Source organism: Syngnathoides biaculeatus, chromosome 19, assembly GCF_019802595.1.
Source record: "Syngnathoides biaculeatus isolate LvHL_M chromosome 19, ASM1980259v1, whole genome shotgun sequence".
Classification (NCBI taxonomy): domain Eukaryota; kingdom Metazoa; phylum Chordata; class Actinopteri; order Syngnathiformes; family Syngnathidae; genus Syngnathoides; species Syngnathoides biaculeatus.
In genome coordinates this window covers 8,304,599-8,327,815 of record NC_084658.1, presented here as the reverse complement: position 1 = coordinate 8,327,815, position 23,217 = coordinate 8,304,599, and the positions used below count along the sequence as shown (strand labels likewise).

General features: G+C 40.9%; 1 protein-coding gene across 2 annotated transcripts; it reads right to left on the bottom strand.

Annotated features, from left to right (window-relative positions):
- Window positions 1-334: 334 nt before the first annotated feature.
- mkxa (mohawk homeobox a) lies at window positions 335-22,504 on the bottom strand. 2 transcript variants are annotated; one of them, XM_061805696.1, is made up of 7 exons: window positions 22,052-22,504; window positions 21,133-21,364; window positions 19,271-19,430; window positions 17,383-17,536; window positions 14,515-14,874; window positions 3,431-3,464; window positions 335-3,225 (listed from the first exon to the last, which is right to left on the bottom strand). In XM_061805696.1, exons 1-7 carry the CDS (start codon window positions 22,272-22,274, stop codon window positions 3,024-3,026), a joined length of 1,365 nt encoding a protein of 454 aa, XP_061661680.1. In that variant the 5' UTR covers window positions 22,275-22,504; the 3' UTR covers window positions 335-3,023. The 2 variants fall into 2 exon arrangements, with proteins under 2 accessions (XP_061661680.1, XP_061661681.1); XM_061805697.1 differs by having other exon boundaries at window positions 22,128-22,283.
- Between the last annotated feature and the right edge of the window lie 713 nt (window positions 22,505-23,217).

Genomic DNA, 23,217 nt, shown 5'->3' with positions numbered 1-23,217 from the left:
ACTCACAAATGTACTTATTCTGTCTGACATATGAGCCTAAAATTCTGTTGTTGTAGCTGGTAAATACGCTGTTTAATTCTAAATTTTGATATCTAGCGGAAGAGCATTGAATTAAATTCCCCGCTGGCATGGATAGATGAATACAAATTGCTACATTTCCTTATAAGTGACAAAAGCATTTTTTTTTAATTCTGAGGTTTATTCAATGCTTTGACCAAGTAAAAATTGTTTATAAAATAAATGAAATAAAACAATACAATGAGATATGCATTTGGTCATTGGATTAAAAATCCAGTCTCTATCAAATAGACAAAAAGAGAAATCCATTCATATAACTTAACAGTAAAAAAAAAAACATTGGTCACAATTTCTTTTTTTTTTTTTTACACAGTCTGAAATAATAATTTACAGGCTTTACATCTGTTGCTGCCTTTCATTTGTCTTGGGATTCAGCACACAGAAAGGCATGCACAGCACCAATTTTTGGCAGCAGAAACCCTTCTGTTTGTGTCGCTTTCCAAGATGGACCGAGGGTGGTATTGAACCACGACGACAACAAGAAGGTAAAAACTGGAAAAGAGGCCTCCTCCCTGTACAACGTCCACCTAGCGAGTGGGAATTGTGTGAGGTGTGAGGGTTGTGATTAGAAACACAAGGAGCAGCCCAAACTGCTACCCTGAAGCTACCCTGTCTGGGTCAGGTGTATAAAAAAACACATGTGGTCCCCGCTGTGTAAATAGTGCCTCAGGGGTTTAGCTCGTGTGATTCATTTCTTTATACATCCATAAGCTTAAAGATGAAAAGCACAGGGTTGATTTCTTTGACTTCATGTAAAAAGGCAATGAAGACTTCTGGTTAAATGACAATGCGTCCATAAGTGCATTTGCACATTCATATGAAGAGTTTGTTTTCAAAACGAGACATAGGCATTTTTTTCAGATTTACAAAACTCCATTCGGAGCTGGATAATTTTGGCGCGAGTTTCGTAAATCTGAAAAAAATGCCTATGTCTCGTTTTGAAAACAAACTCTTCATATAGAAAGGTCAAAAAGTTACTTTGTGCAGCGTCACTCCCTCCCTTAAATCCTTGACCATAATCACAGTCTGGGTTGTCAACAACAACAACAACAACAAGAAAATATAACTGCACAATTGACAGAGGAATGTACATTTGGAAACGATGGAGTATTGAGGCCACACTGAAAAGAAAATATCTATATTACAAGAATAAAATCAAAATTTTACAAGAGCGGACTTCCATTTGGAGCGCAAAAAGACATGACATCAGATGACAATCAAGGCTTGTGTTTACCACAACTGAGGATCTTTTTAAGTTTTCAATTCCATAAACAATGAAATCAACACCTGCCATTGGCCGGCGGCCAAGGGAGGGTTTTTGCCTCTTCCCCAAAGTCGGCTGGGATCATTTCCACCTCACCCACGACCCCGATGAGGATGAGTGGTAGAAAAAAAAAAGTCCGCTAAAGATGAATGGATGAAATTAACACCGTCATCATTACAAGTAGTGGGAATGTGCAAATGTTTGTGTTCCTGATAATGTGTGGCAGGTCTCTCAAGATAAATAGAGGCTGCTGCTCTCAGACTATCTGAATGAAGACGTGTTTTTTTCAAACAACACAAACACAATATATTAAAATATACGAAAAGATGTCATCAGATGAAAATTTCCCCCCAAACTATGTCGTTTTTCTCAAGTATTTTATTTTTCTTTTCATTGTGGCCCAAATGCTCCTAATGACACATAAACAGTACCTTGAAGATCTTTAAAAGGAAACACGTGAAACAAAAATGAGTCAGCTTTAGCTTTTCCAGTTTGTCAAACGTTTGTGAGCATTTTGGTACTTTCCGTCAAATGTCAGAGAAGCTTTAAATGTGGTAGGCTCACGTAAAACACAGTACAGAAGCCTGATCAAAAACATACTAGGAGAACCACAAATGTACAGATTAGCAATAACAAAATATTTAAACTGGGATACTACTGCAATGCACATATGTAAAGACAAATAAACACAAAAAAAAAAGAAAGACAAAGGGTAAAAAGTCAAATGTTTCAGCTTGTCCTCCGGCTTCTTGTAAACACCAATTTGAATTTAATGCTAAACAGCTGAGGATGAAGCAGGGCCACGGGAGTTGTCGTGTTTTTTTTTTTCAACCCACATATCTTTTTTGTGAGCACAAAATATGTGAAAAGGCAACGGTGTCCACTTAAAACACAGATAAGGAATAATAATAATAAAAAAAAGGCATCTCTTTCTAATCAGGGGTCAAGTTTGTAGGGTGTGCATATTTGCGAGCGTAACTTGATTTGGGTCCAGCATTTGCACGTTTTGTTCCGATAAGAGGGAGCGTCGTCACTAATAAAAACACGATCCAAGGATGAGATGCGTCCCTTAGTTCCTTATCGATGCGTCGCTCACGTTAGCGCCACGCATCCGCGCAGCCGGCTTTCCTTGTCGGGCAGCCGGCACCGACAAAACATGGTTCAGTTTACAGTCAGATGGAGAACTCCAGTCAAAATACATAGAACACCCTCAAGGAATTACTTCTGGTTATTTTATAACAAAGCCTTAATGCGTGATATGTGTTGGTCTGTATGCATGTTTCCGTGTTTGTGTAATGATTGATGACCTCATGCGGTCTTTGAAGGCACACTTCCATTTCCTGTATCGCGACAGTGACTCTAAACATTGGTCAAATAATCCTTCGCAAATTCCAAACAGGCACTACGAGTATCTGTACTTTACAAGAGCAAAAGTCACTTTGGCAAAATACACATTTCGTGTAAAAAAAAAAAAAAAAAAATGGGAAGGGGGGGAGTCATCCAAAAAAATAAGTTAATATTAAAAAGTGTCTTGTTACAGGAAATACTGCAGTACGACTTTTGCATGTCAGCACAGACTTTTGTACAATAAAATTGTTTCTTTGTCCTCTCAAGGAGTTCTCATATGAATAGTTTGCCGAAACAGGAACATTTGCATAGAGTAAGGAGGCTCATCTTGGAGCTAATAATTGCGCACAAGTGGCACTTTTACAGTCTTGATCTCTGCTATATGGGAAGACTTTTGGATGATGCAGCTGGTGGTCCCGGGGGCACCGTCCTTCCCCTGAGCCAAGTTGGTCAAGGCCATGGCGGCGTTGATCTCCTTCCAGTACGTCTCATCTTTGCCCTTGACCTTCTCTTTGTGTTCAGCCCTGACGCCACCGCTGATGACACACAAACACGGACCGTGAAGGGAACAAAAATAAGAAGGGCAAAGATTAAGATGTGGTCAGGGTGCATGATGGTCACCCCAATCCTCCACCCCCGCTAAAAAACCTCCATGAACTATATCCCTTATTATAAGACAATGGTTTGACATCCTTTTATGCCAACCACAAGAAATATGAAGCCAAAGGATGGTGAACTCACTTGTCATATTTACTCGATCCATGGACTGTGGTCTCTGAAAAAAAAGAAAGAACAAAAGAGTTCACTTTAAATTGGAGTGATTTGTCACGTGTAGGGTTGTGTGTATCAGGTTGTGTTTTCGGGATAAGAATATTTCCAAAGAAGACATCAGGAAAGAAAGTAGCTAATAGGATCGAGACTCGTGACTCATAGACTCCATTCTCTAATATTTAGTTCAAAAACAATTTGTCCCCCGCCAACATAATTGTGAGGAAATCATTTAGAAAACGACTGAGCGTGAAAGACTTGAGTGGAAACGAAAGAACACAACGTGAGTCAGTGAGCTCTCTCTCTCTTTTTTTCTCTCTCTCCTAAAATGGAAGTAATCATTATCTCATATGTAAATCATTAGCAGGCAATAACGTCGTCATTAGACGATCTAACCAACTTTCTCTTCAGGGCAACCGGCGTGTTTACTTCCAAATGCTGTTCAATCGAAGAAGAAGAAGACCAAGTGCGTGTCAGCGTATGTTCCATGTTGTGTGACAAGCTATAAACCTAAACTGTGTTTTGCTTGCACTGAGGATGATGACACACTTTTGGCTTTGACGAGGTCCCGAAGAGGGAGCAGAGCATCTGGATATCCTCGCCACTCGCTCTCCTTAAGCTACCCAAACACACAGCTCAGGCCCTGGGAGCCTTTCAGAAGCTCACTCTTCAGCAGGTACCGAGAATTTACAGACACAAAAACATTCCAAGGATAGCCAATTTTATTTTTAGTCAAAAAAAAAACAAAACAAAAAAAAAAACACCAGAGTTTGTCTTTTCTAGACTAAAAACATAAGATTGTCTCATTTTTAAACCCCTGTTGCAAACAGTTTTTGTTTTGAATTTAAAATTGATAGGTTTCATGATTTCGTGAAGGATTTTGAGAAACTGAAATATAAAAAAAAGAAAACTTTTAGCCTTCAAAACTTCTTTTATGCTATTACAAATAAATGGGGTTTCAGTTATGACATAGTTATAAAAAATTAATTGAGGGGGGGGAAAAATCTGAAAAAGATTTTTCCCTCAGTCGGTCCGTGTTGGATTCCATTCAAAAAATAAACTCAGAAAAATTGAGACAAAAGTCATCTAATTGGGGGTGATAAGGATCATGTCAAAACAAAACAAAAACATACTATAACTATGTAAATCTCAATAGAGTCAAGATAAATAATGAAAAGGTATTTTCTCCTTTCATTGTTTTAGCTATGATGGCTGATTGTTTGGGATGTAATCATAACTTTCAGATCAATATCCAAGAACAAAAAAGTTGCTTGCTTACTGAATAATGAATGACACGAACAATAGTCAACATTTTTTGCCGACAGAGGAAACAGGAAAAAAAGATCCAGCCTCGTTATTCAGAACGTGTCCGACGTTAGAAAAGTGAGTTCCACGTTTAGATTGTAACGTTAAGAGTTGTAAGTATTTCTCTGTGCTCCATGCAAATACCGAGGCGACGTGTGCCTGATTCAAATGTTTCCTTTCCATCGTATAGTCCATAGAGAGAAATAGGACTTCATATTGCATAGCTGTTGATCTTTGGCAGAAAGAAGACGGAAGGAATGTCTGTAAAATTATGGAAACCGTAAAATGAAAGTCCCTCAAGGCATTCCAATTACATGCCCCGGATGATCCCTGATGTCTTATCACTGTTCAGTCTTGATGCAGCTTCATCATAGGATAATTTTTCTTGACTGACATTGTTCACGTCTCCGTGCTCTACTTGTTCACCTCCTGAAGGAAGTGCTGTAACACCCCTGGATCCAGGTACTGGACATGGAGCGTTCCCGTAGCTCCCTGCCAAAATAAATGCAAGGCTTCCTGTCAATGTTTGGGTTTATGCTTTGTCGAGAATCAGCACTTCCACAAGTCCAAACTATTTTTATGAATGCTTTGAGTCCATCCAAGCTCTTCTTCAACTTTTATTTTTTTTTGTAATATTATTATTGGCAGTTACATAGGTTCAATGAGTAACTAATATGCCAATATTTGAAGGGAGTGAACGCATCCTCTTCATTCCATTTCCATCTGTTCTCCCTGCTAGACTGTGGATTGGCAAGATTCTCCATCATCACAGCGGTGTAATTATAGGGCCAATGTTCATATGATGTTTATATTCCCCCCCAAGATATATTAGCTCAGTGTTTAGCTCGTCGTTGGCAGCGACGGCAGTAGCAAGTAGGTCGACTTCAGTGACATGAAAGACACGCAACATGTGGGGCAAAACTGTGTATTTGTGTGGCCAGCCGCTGGGTTTGTGTCTTTCCACCCACCTTTGAAAGTGTTTCCAGTGTGTGTGAGGCCGCCACTTCCATTCACAACATCCAGCAAGACACACCGAGACACTTTCACTTTTCTGAATAGCCAAATTTGCTTGACCCGCTTGTTGTACACACAACACAAAAGTCATGTAACAGATGTGCTTGTTTGGTAATTCCACAAACAATCCCCAACGAACATCTCTTGACGGTGGGCTAAGAAGCAAAATATTTTTTCAGTCGCTCTCTTTCTTTTTACTCCCTTGGTTGATGGAAAAGTGAGGCTCGGAAATCATCAAATCATGAAAAGCCAAACCCTAACTAGCTAATTTCTTGTCTGACTTTATTTTGGTTAGTGTCAGTTTTCTGCATTTTCATCTCGGGAGCACACGAATGTAATGCGCTCTTCCTTGGCCCATCTACCATTTATCCATCTAGTTTCATGGAAAAAATCAGTTCAGCATAGCACAACCAACCAAGCACCAGGAATGACCTAAAGCCTGCTCATTCTTCTGGTGTCCCGGGGCACCTGTCTCCACTTCTGGTATCCCACAACCATAGGATTTGATATCACCGTTCCCTCCCCCCAAAAAATCCATTTCCAAAGCTATGTGCCTAAAACATCGAAAATCCAAATAGTTTTAAAACAACAGCTTTGCCAAAGACTATACAAATGTCCACAAAATGACGAACAACTATTATTCATTTTATTTTCTTGCTTCCCTGCCTTGCCACTGAAGACTGGAGTAGACGTTGTTGTTGCCTTTGGGCTTCACTGACAGTGGGGTTTCACGCAACACCAAAGGGGAAAACTAAGAAGTCTGATGGTTTCTGGCATGGGGCTACAAGTCCAAAAATACCATCTCATTTAACATCCCCGCGGGGTGATGGTGGGAGGGCATAAAGAGGGCAAAAAAAGAGAAGAAAAATACCCCATAAACCTTGCGAAAATGAGGGAAAAATAAACCAGGGCTGGCAAATTAAAGAGAGGATGAGGTTACACCTGTTCGGATGAGTGCAGTCCACTATCATCATTCCCATGTGGCGGTGTTGTTAGCAACATATAACAATAAACAAGGCCGAGGCCGCTGTGCTAAGCATGGGCAGGGCTGGATTAAGACCACAAATAAACGCACTAAGGCACACTTTTATATTTACAATGTGTGGCAGGCCTCCGGGAGGGGGATGAGCTCATCCTCCTCGAGTGTCAATTCTCCCCCAAAAATGACACGGTGCCCAGAAAAAGGAGAGAGTCTTTTCCCATGACAACAACAAGGACAACAGAGAGGGCTTCGGAGGTGTAAAGATAAGAGAAAGAACGCTAAAGCAATGTTTGATGTGTCGAGTAGATGTACACATCGCAGCAGATGGCAGCTTCTCGACGGATTTGCAATTAAGACGCAAACAGAAGTATAAATCATTGAAATGTTATGGCCTTGACTCGTCCTCACCCATAAATTAGTTCCTTCTGTTTCCAGTAAATCCTCTCACCCGGCTTCTTATTGAAATAATAGTAACAAAGAGGTATTGCATCATAACTTTTAGGTAAAAATAAGTATAAAGTGTCATTTGTGACACACAATTTTCTTCACGTTTAAAAACCCAATGGATCACACTTCTCAGGTGATTTTTGTTGATTTAGATCAAGAATGCCACTGGGTGTGGTTTAGATCAGAAGATTTAGTAGCAATTGAAAAAAATCAGACACAACGGGTTTAAGAATAAGAACAACACAATCAAAAGGGAAATTCTAAATGACCGAGTGTGGATTTTATTGTTTTGGACTACTGAGCAAACATGTTTGAAACGGCTCATGTCAGGACCATCTGCACATGCTGGCTTTCAATTAACTTCTTCTTCTTTTCCTTTCGGCTTGTCCCGATTAGGGGTCGCCACAGCGTGTCATCTTTTTCCATCTAAGACTATCTCATGCATCACTGTCCTCATGTCCTCCCTCACAACGTCCATCAACCTTTTCTTTGGTCTTCCTCTCGCTCTTTTGCCTGGCAGCTCCATCCTCAGAACCCTTCTACCAATATACTCACTCTCTCGCCTCTGAACATGTCCAAACTATCTAAGTCTGCTCTCTTCCACCTTGTCTCCCAAACATCCAACTTGGGCTGTCCCTCTAATGAGCTCATTTCTAATCTTATCCAACCTGCTCACTCCAACCGAGAACCTCAGCATCTCCCTTTCTGCTACCTCCAGTTCTGCTTCGTGTTGTCTCTTCAGTGCCACCGTCTCTAATCTGCACATCATGGCCGGCCTCACCACTGTTTTATAAACTTTACCCTTCATCCTAGCGGAAACTCTTCAGTCACAATCAATGGCTTTCAATCAACTAATAGTCACAATTCAAGTTTTTTCATTATTTTTCAGGCCTGAAGGATTTTGATACCAAAAGTCATAACGCTGCATAATTTTTCTCCACGGGTTAGGAGTTTTCACGTTTTCTAATAGCAAACGAAAACCACCATTTTTGTTCATTTAAACAAAAATACATGACTTTATTCATTTATTTTCATGACTGGCTTTTTCAACTGTTATTAAAAACATTCTGACAGATGGCTAACTAAAAGAAAACAAAACGCTGCGTATTCATAGGTTTAAAGCAAAAATGAAGTCTTGAAGACAAAACAAGATTATTGCTTGGGTATGGGAAGACAAACTTGAACACACAAAGAATTCCAAACCCAACATCCAAAGGAAGACGATGAGCTGAACAGCTTTCCACTGAAACATCTCATCGGCATTCTGCTCGACGCAAACCTGCAACTGTAGGTCAAGACTTGAACAGATCACCGTGTAATTATGAAGTCCCTTGGATGTCTCAGGCAGCCGACACACAGGATGAGTCAGGGGTTACTGTCATCATAGGCCATTGGATGGAAAACATATTAACCAGTTTCACCGCCTTGGTGATGACGCAACTTTTACCGAAGCCTCATTCAAATTGTTGGATGTGCAGATGTGAGTGCTTGGATGCAGGTTTTCGCTTCAAACCCGAGTGGAAGGGACGGAGGCTGGGCTAGATAACGACATCTCCCGATGTGCTCTCTGATTTGAGAGCGAGCCACGGCCTTGATTAGGAGGTGCGACACCGAGGGACCGCTGATGCCTTTGGGCTCGCTCAATTTCACATTTCGTTAATGATCTGTATGTTTAACAATGTCAAGAGCGGCCTGTCGCCTCCGTGCTGCCAACTCTGCTTCATTAGCCGTCCTTGTAGCCATTTCTGTCCGACACACACTTACGCTGCCTATGCGAATCAGTCACTTGTGCTCATTTAGCCAAAGACATTAAACACGGTGCAAATGAAATGACATCTCGGCAGGTTTTCACTGCGTGATAGTCACCGAGGCACCGTCTATAAATGATTGCTGCACACTTCGCCGCTTTGTTGCTGCGCGTGTCTGGCAGATGTCACACCGCCATCCGTTTAAGAAAGAGAAGTGAGGAATTAGTCGGAGCCAGATGAGGAAACAAGCTTATTTCCGACCCGTAAATGCCGCCAAATTGTCACTGTTTACGTGTAGCAGTAAACAGGCTGTAATCAGGCCTGTAGTAAATCAACCAGAAGGAGACAACAAGGGAAGTAAATGTAGTATATTGTCAAAGCTAGCGTCCCTCTTTTTGTGTGTGGCAATTAAGACTGCTGCAGGGACGCCGCGGACAAACAGATTTTACCTAATGAAGAAGATTAGGGTTTATGTCATGTAGGCTGACAACAGACGTTATACAAAAAATGCTCAACATAAAAGATGGCAAAATAAACAGAGAGAGGGAGACAAGGATGTTTGGACCACTGGTGAAGAAAACCTCTACCAGTGTTTTGATAACAGAGTATAGGTAAGTAAGTTTAAGTTTATATAAGTATAAATTAGTTGTTTTGAGATCAAATGGAGGCCAGGAGTTTACTGGAGTGCACACATACATACATACTAAGTGTTTATTTATTAAGTCAGGTATTTTAAACCTCTAACATGGAGATGAGCAATGGAAGTCACAAAGTCTTGCAAATTGATTGACTTCAGTGAGATGAAGAAATCTGATGCAACCCCAATGCCAAAAATGAAAATAAAACAATGTATTGGACCGTACTAAACACATTTATTGGATTAAGATTGAAGATACAACTGTCCTACACTAACAGCATCGGTAAAAATAAAATTGTATGTTTCTGTAATGGGTAATACAGTACACAAGTACAGCAAATTTCTTCAAACTAAAGTACTTTTTGTATCCTGCTAAAATACGATTGTTACTGTTACCCATAAATGTTAAAATGTACTGTTTTATTTTATTTTTTTTATTGTACCGCACATGACATCATTTAGTGTCTTTCACAGACAAGAGCAGCAAGGCAGCTGTGTTCTCTGAATGCGATGACCTGATTGTGGGCGTGTCAAGTTGCTGACTTCAAAATGATCAGTTGGAGAGGGCTCGTTATGAGATTCGCATAAACAATCTCTGCGTTGGTCAGTCAACATCCCGGTTAGAAGAGGGTCATACCACAACTCGGCCAACTTTCAGTCATTCTCACTGTTGGATCAGCCCCTCCCTGGAGGACACACTATGTTTTTTTTTTTTTTTTTTTTTTTTTTACGTCACTGCAGACTCTACATTATGGTGACAAGATGGCACACAATGAAAGTGTGTTTTTGGGAAAGGCAGACTGTATGTGAGGATATAACTACTAACTGGCCATAACATTAGGAACACCTGCTCGGTCCAAACAGGTTCAAGGTTCTCCTTCATTGCCATTTTCAGTCCCTCCCAATCACCTTGCTGTCATATAATTTTGTACCGTTATGGGAGGCATTGGGCCATTAATAAAAGAGCTTCAAATTCACCGACCAACAGCTTTAACAGACGAGGCCTCCCCACTGTTAGTCTGTTAAATGGAGGTTCCACTGTGTCCTGATCCAAATGTGAAACATCTTAAATCCGAAGTTCACCACCAAACCAGTATTGCCTACCCCTGAAGATGAGGAGAAACCTGCCTGTGGCAACTAACTTGCTTCAGGTATTCAGTGCTTTTTTTTCCACATCAATGCAGTCACTTACACTACATTTGCCATCTGGCTACTATATTCATCAACCCGAGTCCATAAAATAGGAATTCTGTCAACCTTGTGTAATGTGTCCGACCGAGATCACTCAGCCTCCTCTGACGAGAAACGTTGGGACTTATTTAGCAAATAGTGATCTATATGATACCGGACGGGGCGAAATCTAATACTGAGCAAGGCAGAAAAACATTCAGCCAGATTCCTGCCATTTAATATCCCATTAAAGGGTCATTTGGCATGAACCCCTGGCATGTGCGATGGAATTCTACTGTTCCTTGCCTTCAATGAAATTCCCCAAAGGCTTTGGACAGGAGGTGTGTGTTTATACTGGACGTTGTGTGTGCAGCTTGTGAATGGTGCATGCGTGTGTGTGTGTGTGTGTGTATATGAGTCATTTTAAGCCAGCAGAAGTTTAGTTTTCCATCGGGGTAAATCTACACTCTCCATCTTCTGCCACGTCTGACTGCCCTCTGTAGTCAGAGATAACACTGTGGGCTCACAAAACCATTAATGGACGATTTTTTTCTCCTTTTTTTTTGTTTCGCCAATGGCGTGACGTTTGCCAGGCATGCCACTTCTGCCTTGACCAATCACGACTGATGCATCGGCAGGAATTCTTCAAAGGAATGTGCCAAAAGAAACTGATTGTCTGTGTGTGTTTTTTTTCCACTCCTTTTGTGTCCCTTACTGACTGAAAATGTAAGACACATTGCCATGGAAAGTATGTTTATTTATTTAATTCGGGGAACAGACAGAGGAAAATACAAAACAATAGGACTTGAATGCTGTACAATTTGGAGTTTTACTGAAATGGTCTAGAAAAGTGGCATAAAAGGGATGTTTTGCTATCTTGGGATATCAAAAGGCAGAAGGGCTCAGTTCAGTGCTTCAAAATGCTCATGTTTTGCTTTTTCTTCTGTGTTTTTGTCTTTTGGGGGCATGTATTTTTGAATACTTAATAATTTTTTATTGTATTTCATTGTTAAAAATTGTGCATTTTTTTTTAACCCTCGACTATTTATAATGTTAAAGAGTATTATTTGCATGTACAGTGCGATTCAATTGCGTATTACACTTTTATTATTCGAGTAAAGCTGATTAAAAAGACTTTTTTAAACTTACTTTGACACATTACACAGATAGGAATAGTTTGTTTGTTTAAAATCACGAGCAGTGAATAAACTTTTATAATGGCAATAGTAAAACTGTAAGACTATAGAAAAAGAAGATGAAGTCGAAGACAACTATGGAAAGTGATGTCAAATTACACGAATATGAGAAATGTATATGGAGAAAAGAATTACATGAAAATAGTAAAAAGCTTAACTTTCTGTTTCATTATTTACAATTGACTTGTTAATTCTAAGGAGACATATTGCGCCATTAAAAAAACATCAGTTTTCCGACATCTCCATTAAAATAAAACAACAACAAAAAAAGCTTGCACGAATGATATGCTTGAGTAAAATACCCCAAGGATCAAGAATTGCAATAACTAATAATTTATTTTTTACTTTGTTCTCACACTCTTGTTTTGACTGTTATTCGGCTACTCATGATGCCCCCCTTAGCGAGGTGAGAGTGGGGCTAGGTGTGAGCAGCTAGTTGTTGCTTTGAGCCTCAAATCAGAATTTTACTTTCAAAGAAAGAAAAAAAATCAAAGGCAAAGAGCCCCCATAAAGACATTAAAAATATTGATGGCATTTTTTATTGCAAGTGGCACTTCATCACCAGACGGCTGAATTACATTTGTAAAATGGTGCGCAGCTCAGCTTAGCTATTATAAGTGATAGTGGTTTCCCAAAGTGCGGCGGTTACTTGAAAAAGGAGTTCTGGCCACAATTTGAACGCTTTGTTGACAGACACATTTTCAGAAATAGGCGGCTCGCCCCAAACATTTGACAGGAGACTCAAACATTTGTATACAAGCAATCTAAAGGCAGCTCTATACATTATGTACCATTTAAGAATAGCATTTTTTTAAAAGAGTGATCACAAGTCCCCCTCCCTCCCTCAGACAGACTTTCCATGTGTACAGTAAAAATCTTTCTCCAGCATTTGGGCCAAGAAAAAGATATCCAATAGGGACCAAGACCAAAATATCACATTCAATATTAATACGAAGTAGATTCTCCTTATTAGAAACATCCTCACAAACCAACGAATTAGTCCTTGAACTGGATTCCACCATTTGAAATCAAGTCACTCTTTGTCTTTGTTCTTATTCTCCTGGCTATTTATCAATCCAAAAGACTGTCTACCATTTTTCACAACAAATGCACATGCACACAAATGTACGCACACGCACACATGTACACACCAGAGACAGCTCAATGCTCCCATAATCCGAACCACATTTGTCTATGTGAAGATCTTTGAACAAAACAAGCTGCTCACCGCTGCAAAATCTGTCCGCATTAACCACAATGTTAAAAAAAAGGAAAAAAGGGGAGAAAAAAAGGAAAAAAAATATTGGTTCCGAAGAAAGAATTTTAAAAAAGGCTGTGTTTGAAGAAGATGAACCAGCACAGATGTGGCCTTCACAGTTTAGCTGAGCTGCAGTGTAAAATGTTTTGGTTTTTTTAACTGTAGTTAATATTTATGAACTGTTGAGTTGGGATTGTTAGCAAGGTGCATTATTGGATTAAAATATTTTTTAATGAAAAAACAACATCCAACCATCTTTTTCCTGTACGGCTAGACATCATTATGTTTAACACACGTGGTATTAATAATTTAATATTACACTGTTAGTGTTATCGTCTTTCCATTTCTTTTGTCATAAATTTTGAGATTAGAAGGTGACCTAATCAAACACATGGATGCATTTTGAATGGAAGGATTTTGGCTATCTGCAGACTTCGAAAAGTAAAATAACAAAGCAGGCAATTTGAAACTTTATCTTGGTCAGGAGGTTGTTTTTAATCCTGCGTAACAATTTTAGACAACATTTTATAGGACACTCGTGGAACTACTGGAAGATTTAATATTTCTACTCTTGATATTTAATGGAACGTAACGCAAGACTTTTGTTTTATGTTTTGTGACTATTCAAAACACTCTATTTCATCCATTCTAGGACTTTCTTTCGCGATGTTCGCGGTCGCGGTGAGCTGGACCTGTGCTGATTGACTTTGGAAGAAAGTCTGACCATACACTGGACCTTTTGTTGCCAGTCCATCACATGGGAAGAATGTAGTTCTGGATGTCTGAAAGTTAGTTATGAATCCCTGTGCGATTAAAAAAAAAGGGGATCAATAAATGTTTGACTAATAGTAACATCATTTTTGATGATGCTTGTGAATGGTCGACTTTTTAAGGAGATGAAGTACTACTGTATGTTCGCCTCCTCTCGCCACAGGACCTTGCAGAGAGGATCAAAAGCAGGCCAAACAGTAGTCTGAGGGCCGAGCGTGTTCCATACAGCCTTGTTGTGTCTGGCTTGTTAGTGCTTGATCAGGGGAGCTGGCTGAAGGGAATTCTTTGTCTGGTGTGAGCGTGCGCTGCAACGGGCGACCATGTGTGCGACTGGGACTCATAAATGCATTAAGAAAACGCATTCCTCGACACAAGCGGCGTATCAAATAAAACAAGGGAGATGGGATGTGAGTTTGATTAACAGGCTTGGGAATAACATCGCAGCTGCGAAAAGTAAAACAAAAGTGTCCAGATGGAGGGGACACAGAGTGAAAGATGGAGAAAGAATGCAAGAAATGTGGCTTCTTACCAGCGCGATAAACAAAGTTCGCCTCGGCCTCCGAAGAGGTCGGCGAGAGGAGCTCATCGTCATACTCGTTGGAGCTGAAGGAGCCCGAGTGGTTCCTCTTGCGAGCGTCCATGACGGCGTTGGCCACCATGACGTGGCGCAGCGAGTCGTTGAGATAGCGGTGCAACAGGCTGCTCTTGTATTTGGGCGGGGACACGTAGTCGTCCGCCAGCGAGGCGGCTTCGGTGGCCGAGCGCAGGCCCGCTCCCATCCCCATGGCCATGCCCATCATGGCAGAACCTTCTTTTTTAATGACACTCTGGTACATGGGCTTGGTGAGCTCCACGGCGCCACTCTGGGTCCTCTGAGGGTTGTCTCCATCTGATACATTGAAGAATCAAGCAAAGACACTTAGGAATCTTCAATGTGTAGTCATTCTACAGAATATTGAAAAATAATTGCTACTGTTCATTATTACAACAGGGAATCAATGTGAACAAACCCAAACTTAAAACTGGAGATACATCAAATAAGAAATGTGAGTCACAAATGTAGACATATATTTCCATTAGCAAACCGATGTGAGTCAAAAATGGAGTATTAGGTTTGTCTTTTATGAAGTCACTCATAATCATTACCATAAAATGTATGCTGTTATTTAGGATTTTGAATGAGACTTTTTGCCTGCCATCAGGGTGACTACTATGTTATTTTCCATTTTAAATCATTTCTTAGCTGTCTTTTAAATGGCTGAAGGCAGCCCGTGTATGGACACTTGAGCAATGCCGAACAATGATGAAAAGCTCAATAAAAATGAACTAATGTTTCATTTCCGTTGGCATTCCACTCAAGAAAATAAAGCAGCTGAGCAAACCATAATAGTAGTCAGGAGAATATTTCCTATCCATTTAAAGCATGTTACCCCTCTATTTCCGTCTGCAGAAAGCTTGCAGTGCTATCCGTGCCACTGTGCACTGCTAAGGTAATCAAATTAAATGAGGCCCCCTGATGAAAGAAGCAGGGGAAATAGATAAAAAAAAAATTAAAAAAAACAATGTTCTGGAAAATCAGATATCAGGATGGAAATCAACTCTGTAGCTGGGGCACGGTGGATTTATACGAGCCAAATTATAATCACAGCTCAGGAATGGTACTTGGTGCATGTTAACTGTGCAGTCTCAGCAGAGATTTTCAAAGTCCACCTCCTTTCTAAAGCCTTCCAAACAATGTTGATCTGCCATTATGATCACATGGCCGACATCCAAGTCTGGCACCTCTTAAAATAAACATTCAAACAGCGAAAGCATTTTCTTTGGGTGCGCAAGAGGAGCTAGGAAACAGTTCACGAAGAAGAATGGTCAACGGGTCAGCGGGGTCACATCCACTCATATAAATAGCCTCTGAAGTAAAAGGATAGACTTTGAAAATAATGGTGGGCCTTTCGGTGTATGGGTCAAATGTGGGATAAGGCTGCGGAAAACTTCATGACCATAATGTGACAGGGGGAAGAATCCGGGAGATATAGCGAGCCACTGGTGGTACAATGGCATGTGGCGGACACAATGCAAACAACATGCGCACATTCCTTCGCGGCCACACGTTCGGCCGCTGACTCTCAAAGGACGTAATTAAAGATTACTCACGCCACAGCGCTCTTCCTCTCTGTTCAATCTCTCACTATGCGAGCATATAGTGGATGTTTTTTGTTTATGTATGTATTCCTTGTGCCGTGTTTTCTGTCCTGTCAGTGGCTAGCGAGAGACAGCGCTTTTCCTGGGGAAACAGCATGTGTTTGCAGTAAGTACATAGCTGGAAGCGAGTTAGTCATTCCCAATTGTAGACTGGGCGACAGAGGTTGGCTCAGCAGGGTGTCTAAATAACAATGTCGTACATCCTGCCAGCCTCGGTGACTCTCAGCTAGGCCATACGGTACAGGAGATGGTACACATGGTACTGTACTCAGAACAGCTTTCTGTGTTAGATTCGCTTCTCCCATGTCCTAAACGCTAGATTTTTATTGTCGGGTGTCAGAGATGTGAGGAAAGCAGCAGGTTCACATCTGGTTCACGCTGTCTTAACACGAGCATACTTGATAAATTCGGGACTGGAAACCAAAGCCGTATACAGTAGGTGTGCGAACTTGGGAGACCGTCAGCTCGAGAGAGAGAGAGAGAGAATTTCCTCTCTTGCAAAGGACCCTCTAAACTGAAACAGTTGGCAGTCAATCAGCAGTCATTTTTGGATCTTATAGTTTCAAGGAAATTATTGTCCAAAACCTGAACAAGAATCCACAATAAAAATGAAATCCAGGCTCGAGCTAAACTGCAGAGAACAAAACAATCCAGCCATCCATTTTCAACTGCATATCAAACTGGACTGCTCGCTAGTCAACTTATAGCTAGACAACCGTTCACAGTCACATTCACACTGAAGGAAATTTTAGTCTTCGTTTAAATTTAGGAATGCGGAATGAAGAAATGGATTAACCAAAGAAAACACTTGCACGTAGGAACATCCAAGATGATAGCTATGATTCAATCCAAGATCCAAACAAAACGAAATGTCTTGTGTAACTGCTTAAGTTGTTCTGTGAGACGTTAAACCGATATTTGGTGGAGATTTAGGAACAAAAAGGGCGAGGGTCCATGCGCTACAACACTGGTACTAAACAGCAACATGGATGCCTTTACCTTACAGTTAGCGAATAGCAAGTGTTCAACCTGAAGACATACATGGACTCAAGAAACTAAGTAAAGTCTGACTTTTAATCTTATGTTTGCTGTTATGCATTTGGCATTGTCTTGTTGTCCCGTTGTAATTTGCAAAGCGACTCGTACACTTGGACCAGATTGTAAAGAGTGCGGATGGTGCAGTGAAATGTCGTCGTACCTTCTGAGCAGCTGTCATCGCTGCTGACGCTCAGTCTCTCCGCGTTGCCTTGAACGTACTTGTTGTAAAGCTTGATCCTGAGTGCCCAGCTGAGGTCGGGCTGCCTCACCGTGTTCTTCAGCCGCCTCCTGGCATTGGCGAACCAATTGGAGACCTGACAGACAAATGAAAACGAGTCGGGAAATACCGCGTTACTGCTTTGACTCTTGAACATCTCTGCATCAACAGTGAAACAAAGACTTTGCAAAAACGTCTGCTCAGACATGGCAGACCAGTTACCAAAAGGAATTCCAGACAGTTTCATCTCATATTTTCTGCACCTAACACCTTCCACATGCCGGACAGCCAATAAAAACCATCTATTATTGATAAATGTTAACTTAGATGGATGTCCTCTATCTTTATTCTAGTTTCGCTTGGCCTCTTTTCAATAATACATAGTTCTAACACTCACCTCTGGTCACAAAAAAAAAAAAAAAAAAAGATATGAGTCCATTCTTCCTTTTAATTGGAAAGAAGACCATTAGATGTTGTACTAGAATAACTGTTCATGCTCAACTGACCTGAAGTGACTTGTGCAGAGGCAGGGACAGAGGCCTTATGCTAGAGTACTTATTTTTTGTGATTGAAATATTGATGTTTCTTTTTAACCAAGACCCCCTACAACCTTTGTCAAAAGTCATTTTTAGTCCAATTTTTCGACATTGAACTGCAAACTACATGCACATGTAACTCTTCAAACAATAATAAATCAAGAATCTTCATCTGGACTAATCAAAGTTGATTACATTAAAATTCAAAATTCTATGGAAAACAAGCTCATCCACTTGCGAAACAAACTGAGCAAAGGTGGAATGTATTAAATGACCAATCAAATGTGAAAAAAATGCCTTTGGTTCATTTTGAATATTTGCTCTTGTTAATGAATAGAATGCACGTGTGCGTTCAAAACATTGCAGCACATGAAGCAATCCTCTGAAGCATCTTTAGCAAAACAAACACACCTCCATCAGGCCATCTGGAAAGAGAACCAGACCTAGCATCATCGCTAAAATCAAAATGCTACCACAGATTTTTTTTGTTTGTTTGGTTTTTGTTTTTTTCGAACTGGCTCAGTGACCTTGTCTGGGAGTTAATACTCATGGTCAAAACCACATAGCATGTACCTTCTAATCAGTGGTCAGTAGGAGGAAGCAATGTGGGTAAATAGAGGGCGCACTAAGAAAAAATTACAGTAATAGTAAAAGTTGATTATTTGAATCATCAAATAATCCACTTGCATCAAAAAGTTTTGAAAAAGTAATTTCTGGATTTTTTAAAAATCTTATTGTGATGAACACAGTGTGTGTAAAGAGTGGGCGGGGGCCCCGGGAGTCCAACTTGGGGAGGGGGGGTGGTGATAAGAAAAATGGTGCCCGTGTTCTCACAATTATTATCATCACTGGTGAGCTTGTTTTTTAGAACAGGCCCACAGACTAGGGTCCTTTTGGGACCCGCAAGCACCATGTTGGTGACCCCTGCAACTCTTCTTACTATAAACATCAATTTCAGTATTTAATCACAACTCTGCATTCATTATAAAATACATCATAAAAAGTATATGCTGTCATGTACTGTGGATCTACTGCACAAATGTACTGTACTGCAACACTAGAGCAAGTGCAAAAAAAAAAACAAAACTGCAGTAGTGGGAATGAGGTAGAAATAATATCCATGGGTGTACGAGTGTTATAAAATAAACAGCTCGAGTTATAAAAACATGTTCTCCTCACGGCCTGTCAGTTCCAAAACTCAAGTTCAAGTCCAGCTTTTTTGAGTTGATTAGATGCACACGCACACACGCACGCTCACACGTGTGCTTGATAAAGACAGAAAACCGCAGACCCACCTGGACCAGGGTCATCTGGGAACCCAAAGCCAGCAGGATCTTCTCCGTCTTGGTGGGGTAGGGGTTGTCTCGGTGCTTGTACAGCCACTGCTTGAGCGGTCGCGCCATGTCCTGCAGGGCCTGACGCTTGTGTCGCACTTTGCTGCCGCCGGGACGGCCCCTGAAGGGGAGCGATGTAGCACAAGGTCAGCCAGGAAAACATCTACTTACAGTACATTGTACTGTATTCTATCATTTCACACATTCATTTGGTTAAACTTTCAGGCGCAGAAATGAAGCAAAAATTCTGCACGTAGATGTTTAAAATGGATTTGTTTTCCACGTGGGACTTTTATCTAATGTCAAACTCGGCCCGAATTACACAGCCAGACTTAACGCCTGATGTAAAAAGAGGTCCAAAGACCGCAAAGTGGAATTAGATGTTCATTTATGAAGCAAGTGACATTCCGCAGCTTCCAGGTGGGGCAAGAGGTTGTGTGAAATTGTCAGTCAGGAGATAGAAAGTCAGGAGGATAGGGTGGCAATTTTCACATCCATATGCTGCAATTAAGTTTAAGTGAGGCTGCACTGAAAATCACAGTGGCAAAAGAATCATTACCCAAAGCGTTGCGTTTGGCACTCTACATGTTTTACATTACATGTACTGTAAGTGTACACAGTGTTTGAAGAAAAGTATCAATGGAACGAAAGAAGATCCAGAAATTCAAAGGAACCGCACTTAAATCGCCACATTTTCCACGCAGCTATGTCAGATGTAAAGATGAATATTGTTGTAATCGCGCAACCGTTTTAAATTTTAACAGCAGTTGTTTTTTTTTTCTGATGCTCTCAAGCAGATTTAGGGGAGAGCTTCTCTCTCACCTGTCCCGTGCAGTACTTTGGGATTTCAGAAACCTGTAGATGTCAGTATGGTGCAGCACTCCGCTCCTTCCTTGAGCTCCCTGAAGAGCTCGCACGCTGCACATGTAATATTTCAGTCTAAACCTCAGCCTGAGGTCGGTTGGTGTTCTACAAATATTTTCCTTGTAATCTAGATTGGAATGAACATCTTAAAAGTACATTTTACTCCCTGTTCTGAACATTGGTTTTAAACAACGGCACTGCGAACTCGCACGTGCACACCAACGTCACATTTTCTGATTAGATGAGAGACACCTGACAGGCGCAAAAACTCATAATATCCTGTATTTTAGTTGAGGTTCCCTAAGGTCACCACCCCCGCCCCCCGCACCCTATCTTGTTTGCTCAATTAAGAAAAGAAAATATATCAAACACATCTTTTCTTACACCTGTTCCCTGTCACATAAAAATAAATAAAATACTTGGACAAGTAACACATGGCCCTTGTGTGATGGACTAGACCACACAGAAAGTTGAAGGGCAAATGTATTTATTGGAAGCAGATGGAGAAATGTAAGAGACAGCTACTGAATAAACCTGACCTAGTTATTACAGCGTAATTAACTATTCGGACAACACCAGACTTTTGTAAAAAAAAAAATAATTATATATATATATATATATAATATTTACCCACTAGTCAGTAAGATATGATACACTGTGCCCAGACATAAACTATTTAACAGCATGACCTCTCTTGTGGATAATGTGGGGTCACGCCTAATTGCACACCAACACAGACAACGCCTTCTTCTGTTGTGAGTTCAAACTTAGGCCTAATGCTAATATAATCAGCTCATATAGTGTGTCAATATACATTATGCCTCATATGAGCTTGATTTGCCCGTCTTGTCACAATTTTGCAGACAGATTAAACGGCAAAGGAAACGGTAATTGCAGAACGCTAACTTCGTCTTAGTTTTTTGTTGTTTTTTTCATGGGCACAAACCACAATCACGTACCCGTTGCGTCTGTGTCTGATGGCCTGGTTGTCCATCATGGCCTGCTGCTGTCCATCCATGACCTCCAAGTAATTTCTGCTGCTCCTCTCCACCTCGTTGGCCTTCTCCTCAAACAGAACCTGCCCGCTCAGCTTGTTAAACACGATGGCGTTCATCTTGGGCCAGATAGTCCCCGAGTTGCGCAAAAATGAAAATATCCCCTCGGGCGTGTCACAGTGCGCAAGTGTCTCTCCTGTGAAGGACATTTGCGCGTTTAGCACTGATGAACTTGGGGGCAAAATAGTACTGCTGAGTATAAATGTTTTATATTATCTCGCACATCATGTGCTGTATACGTGTTGGGTTATCACACCTCTTTGATAAAGATTTGGTTTTAGGGTTAACATTTACATTCCAGCTTTGTTTTATTTTCACTATGAATTAAACAGCAACATCATGCTCCTGTCACGTTCATATGTCAGGGAGAAGGAAATAAATTAGATTTGCAACGAGTCAAGCACACCCTGAACCAAGATTTTTTTTTCACTCCCACCAAACATGATTTTATGAACTTGAAATTGTGAGGAAAACTGAGAAATATTCAAGCTAAAACAAATATGTCAAAAGAATCAAATTATTTAGCGCACTGCTGTTCATGCAACGTAGATTAATTGGGTTGCACATTAATATAATATATCGACATTATTGCACTTGTCTCGCACACCCAATTTGGAGTGGAGTCAAATGGACCGATCAATAATGTATACAAAGTGCTGCATGGGTGTATGGATATTGATCTAGGCAATAAGTAATCATCTCAAAACCCCACGCAGGTGCTTCTACCAAGTTTTACTGCGCTACATCCCAAATTCGAGGCGATAAAAGGAAACCTTTGCATGCATCACAAAAGGGTTTTGCCAATTTTGCATGCTTCGGTTACCTGTCCCGAGCTCTTCCTGGGTCAGTCCGCGCTGTCGAGCAATAATCCCGTCTCCTCTGGCCCATTCCCCACTCACATGTTTCTCTCTGCAGGTCTTGTGCCCAAACTCGCGGAGCTCCGGCTCCTCTGCAGATTTATCCGGCGACCTGCGCCGCTCCGCCCGGGACTCTGAATATGTCACCCTGCTCATGTTTCCTCGCACACAAGCCGAGCCTGCGAACATACTGTGGATGGCTTAGGCCGGTTCATGGGCAGGGTCGGCGGGAGGGCGGGCGGGGAGGCTCAGGAGGCGGGGGCGAGGCACCGTGCCGCTGCAGAAAGTTCAACCACGACCGCTTCATCTGGTTTAAATACATTTCACTCAGGCGGTATTATCTACCATTGCGCGATCTGATATAGATACACATACTACATTCTTAAAAATAACATGAAAAACAAAAATCACGGAAATTAATGATGCGCACGAGTATCCTGGTGGTTGACAGCACATCTGCTTCACTCTTATTAAATGCATGGTTTGATTCTCTGCTACCTTCCTGTGCGGACGGTTGCACTGGCTTTCTGCCAGATTCCATGTATTTTAGTCTAACATGGGGAATTAAATTAATAGGTGTGAATTCGGATGATAGTTAATATGTACGTGCCCTGCAATTGGCCACATTGACCATTCCCGAGTGTAAAAAAAAAAAAAAAAAAAAAAAGGAAAGTAAGTGGAGAAAGGCTCTTGCCAAGACATAACTCTGGCGAGGATAAGCAGGATAGGTAGATTAATGAACATTCGATAATTAATATTGACACATTGATGCAATCAACAATAGATCATTACGGGAAACTGCTTCCAGGTAATTTTTGCTTTGAATATTTTGGCCCCTTATTTAACTTTTAACAAGAACAGTAACAGATTCAAAATTCAGCATGGCACAGGTCAGTTCTCCACCAAACCAAAGAACAACACTTTAATAACCATATTGACAATAACAAGTTTGTACAATATTGCATTTCAATTAAATGTGCAAATTGACTTCATATTATGGAAGTGCAGAGCAAAGTTTGAGTGAAGAGGACATGTAAAGTACTTGTCATGTTCAGGTAGCACGCCTGACTTTCTTTGGGTGCAAGGGAAAATGTGGGTGGCCATCATTGTGTACAATCCTAAGACAGAGTCT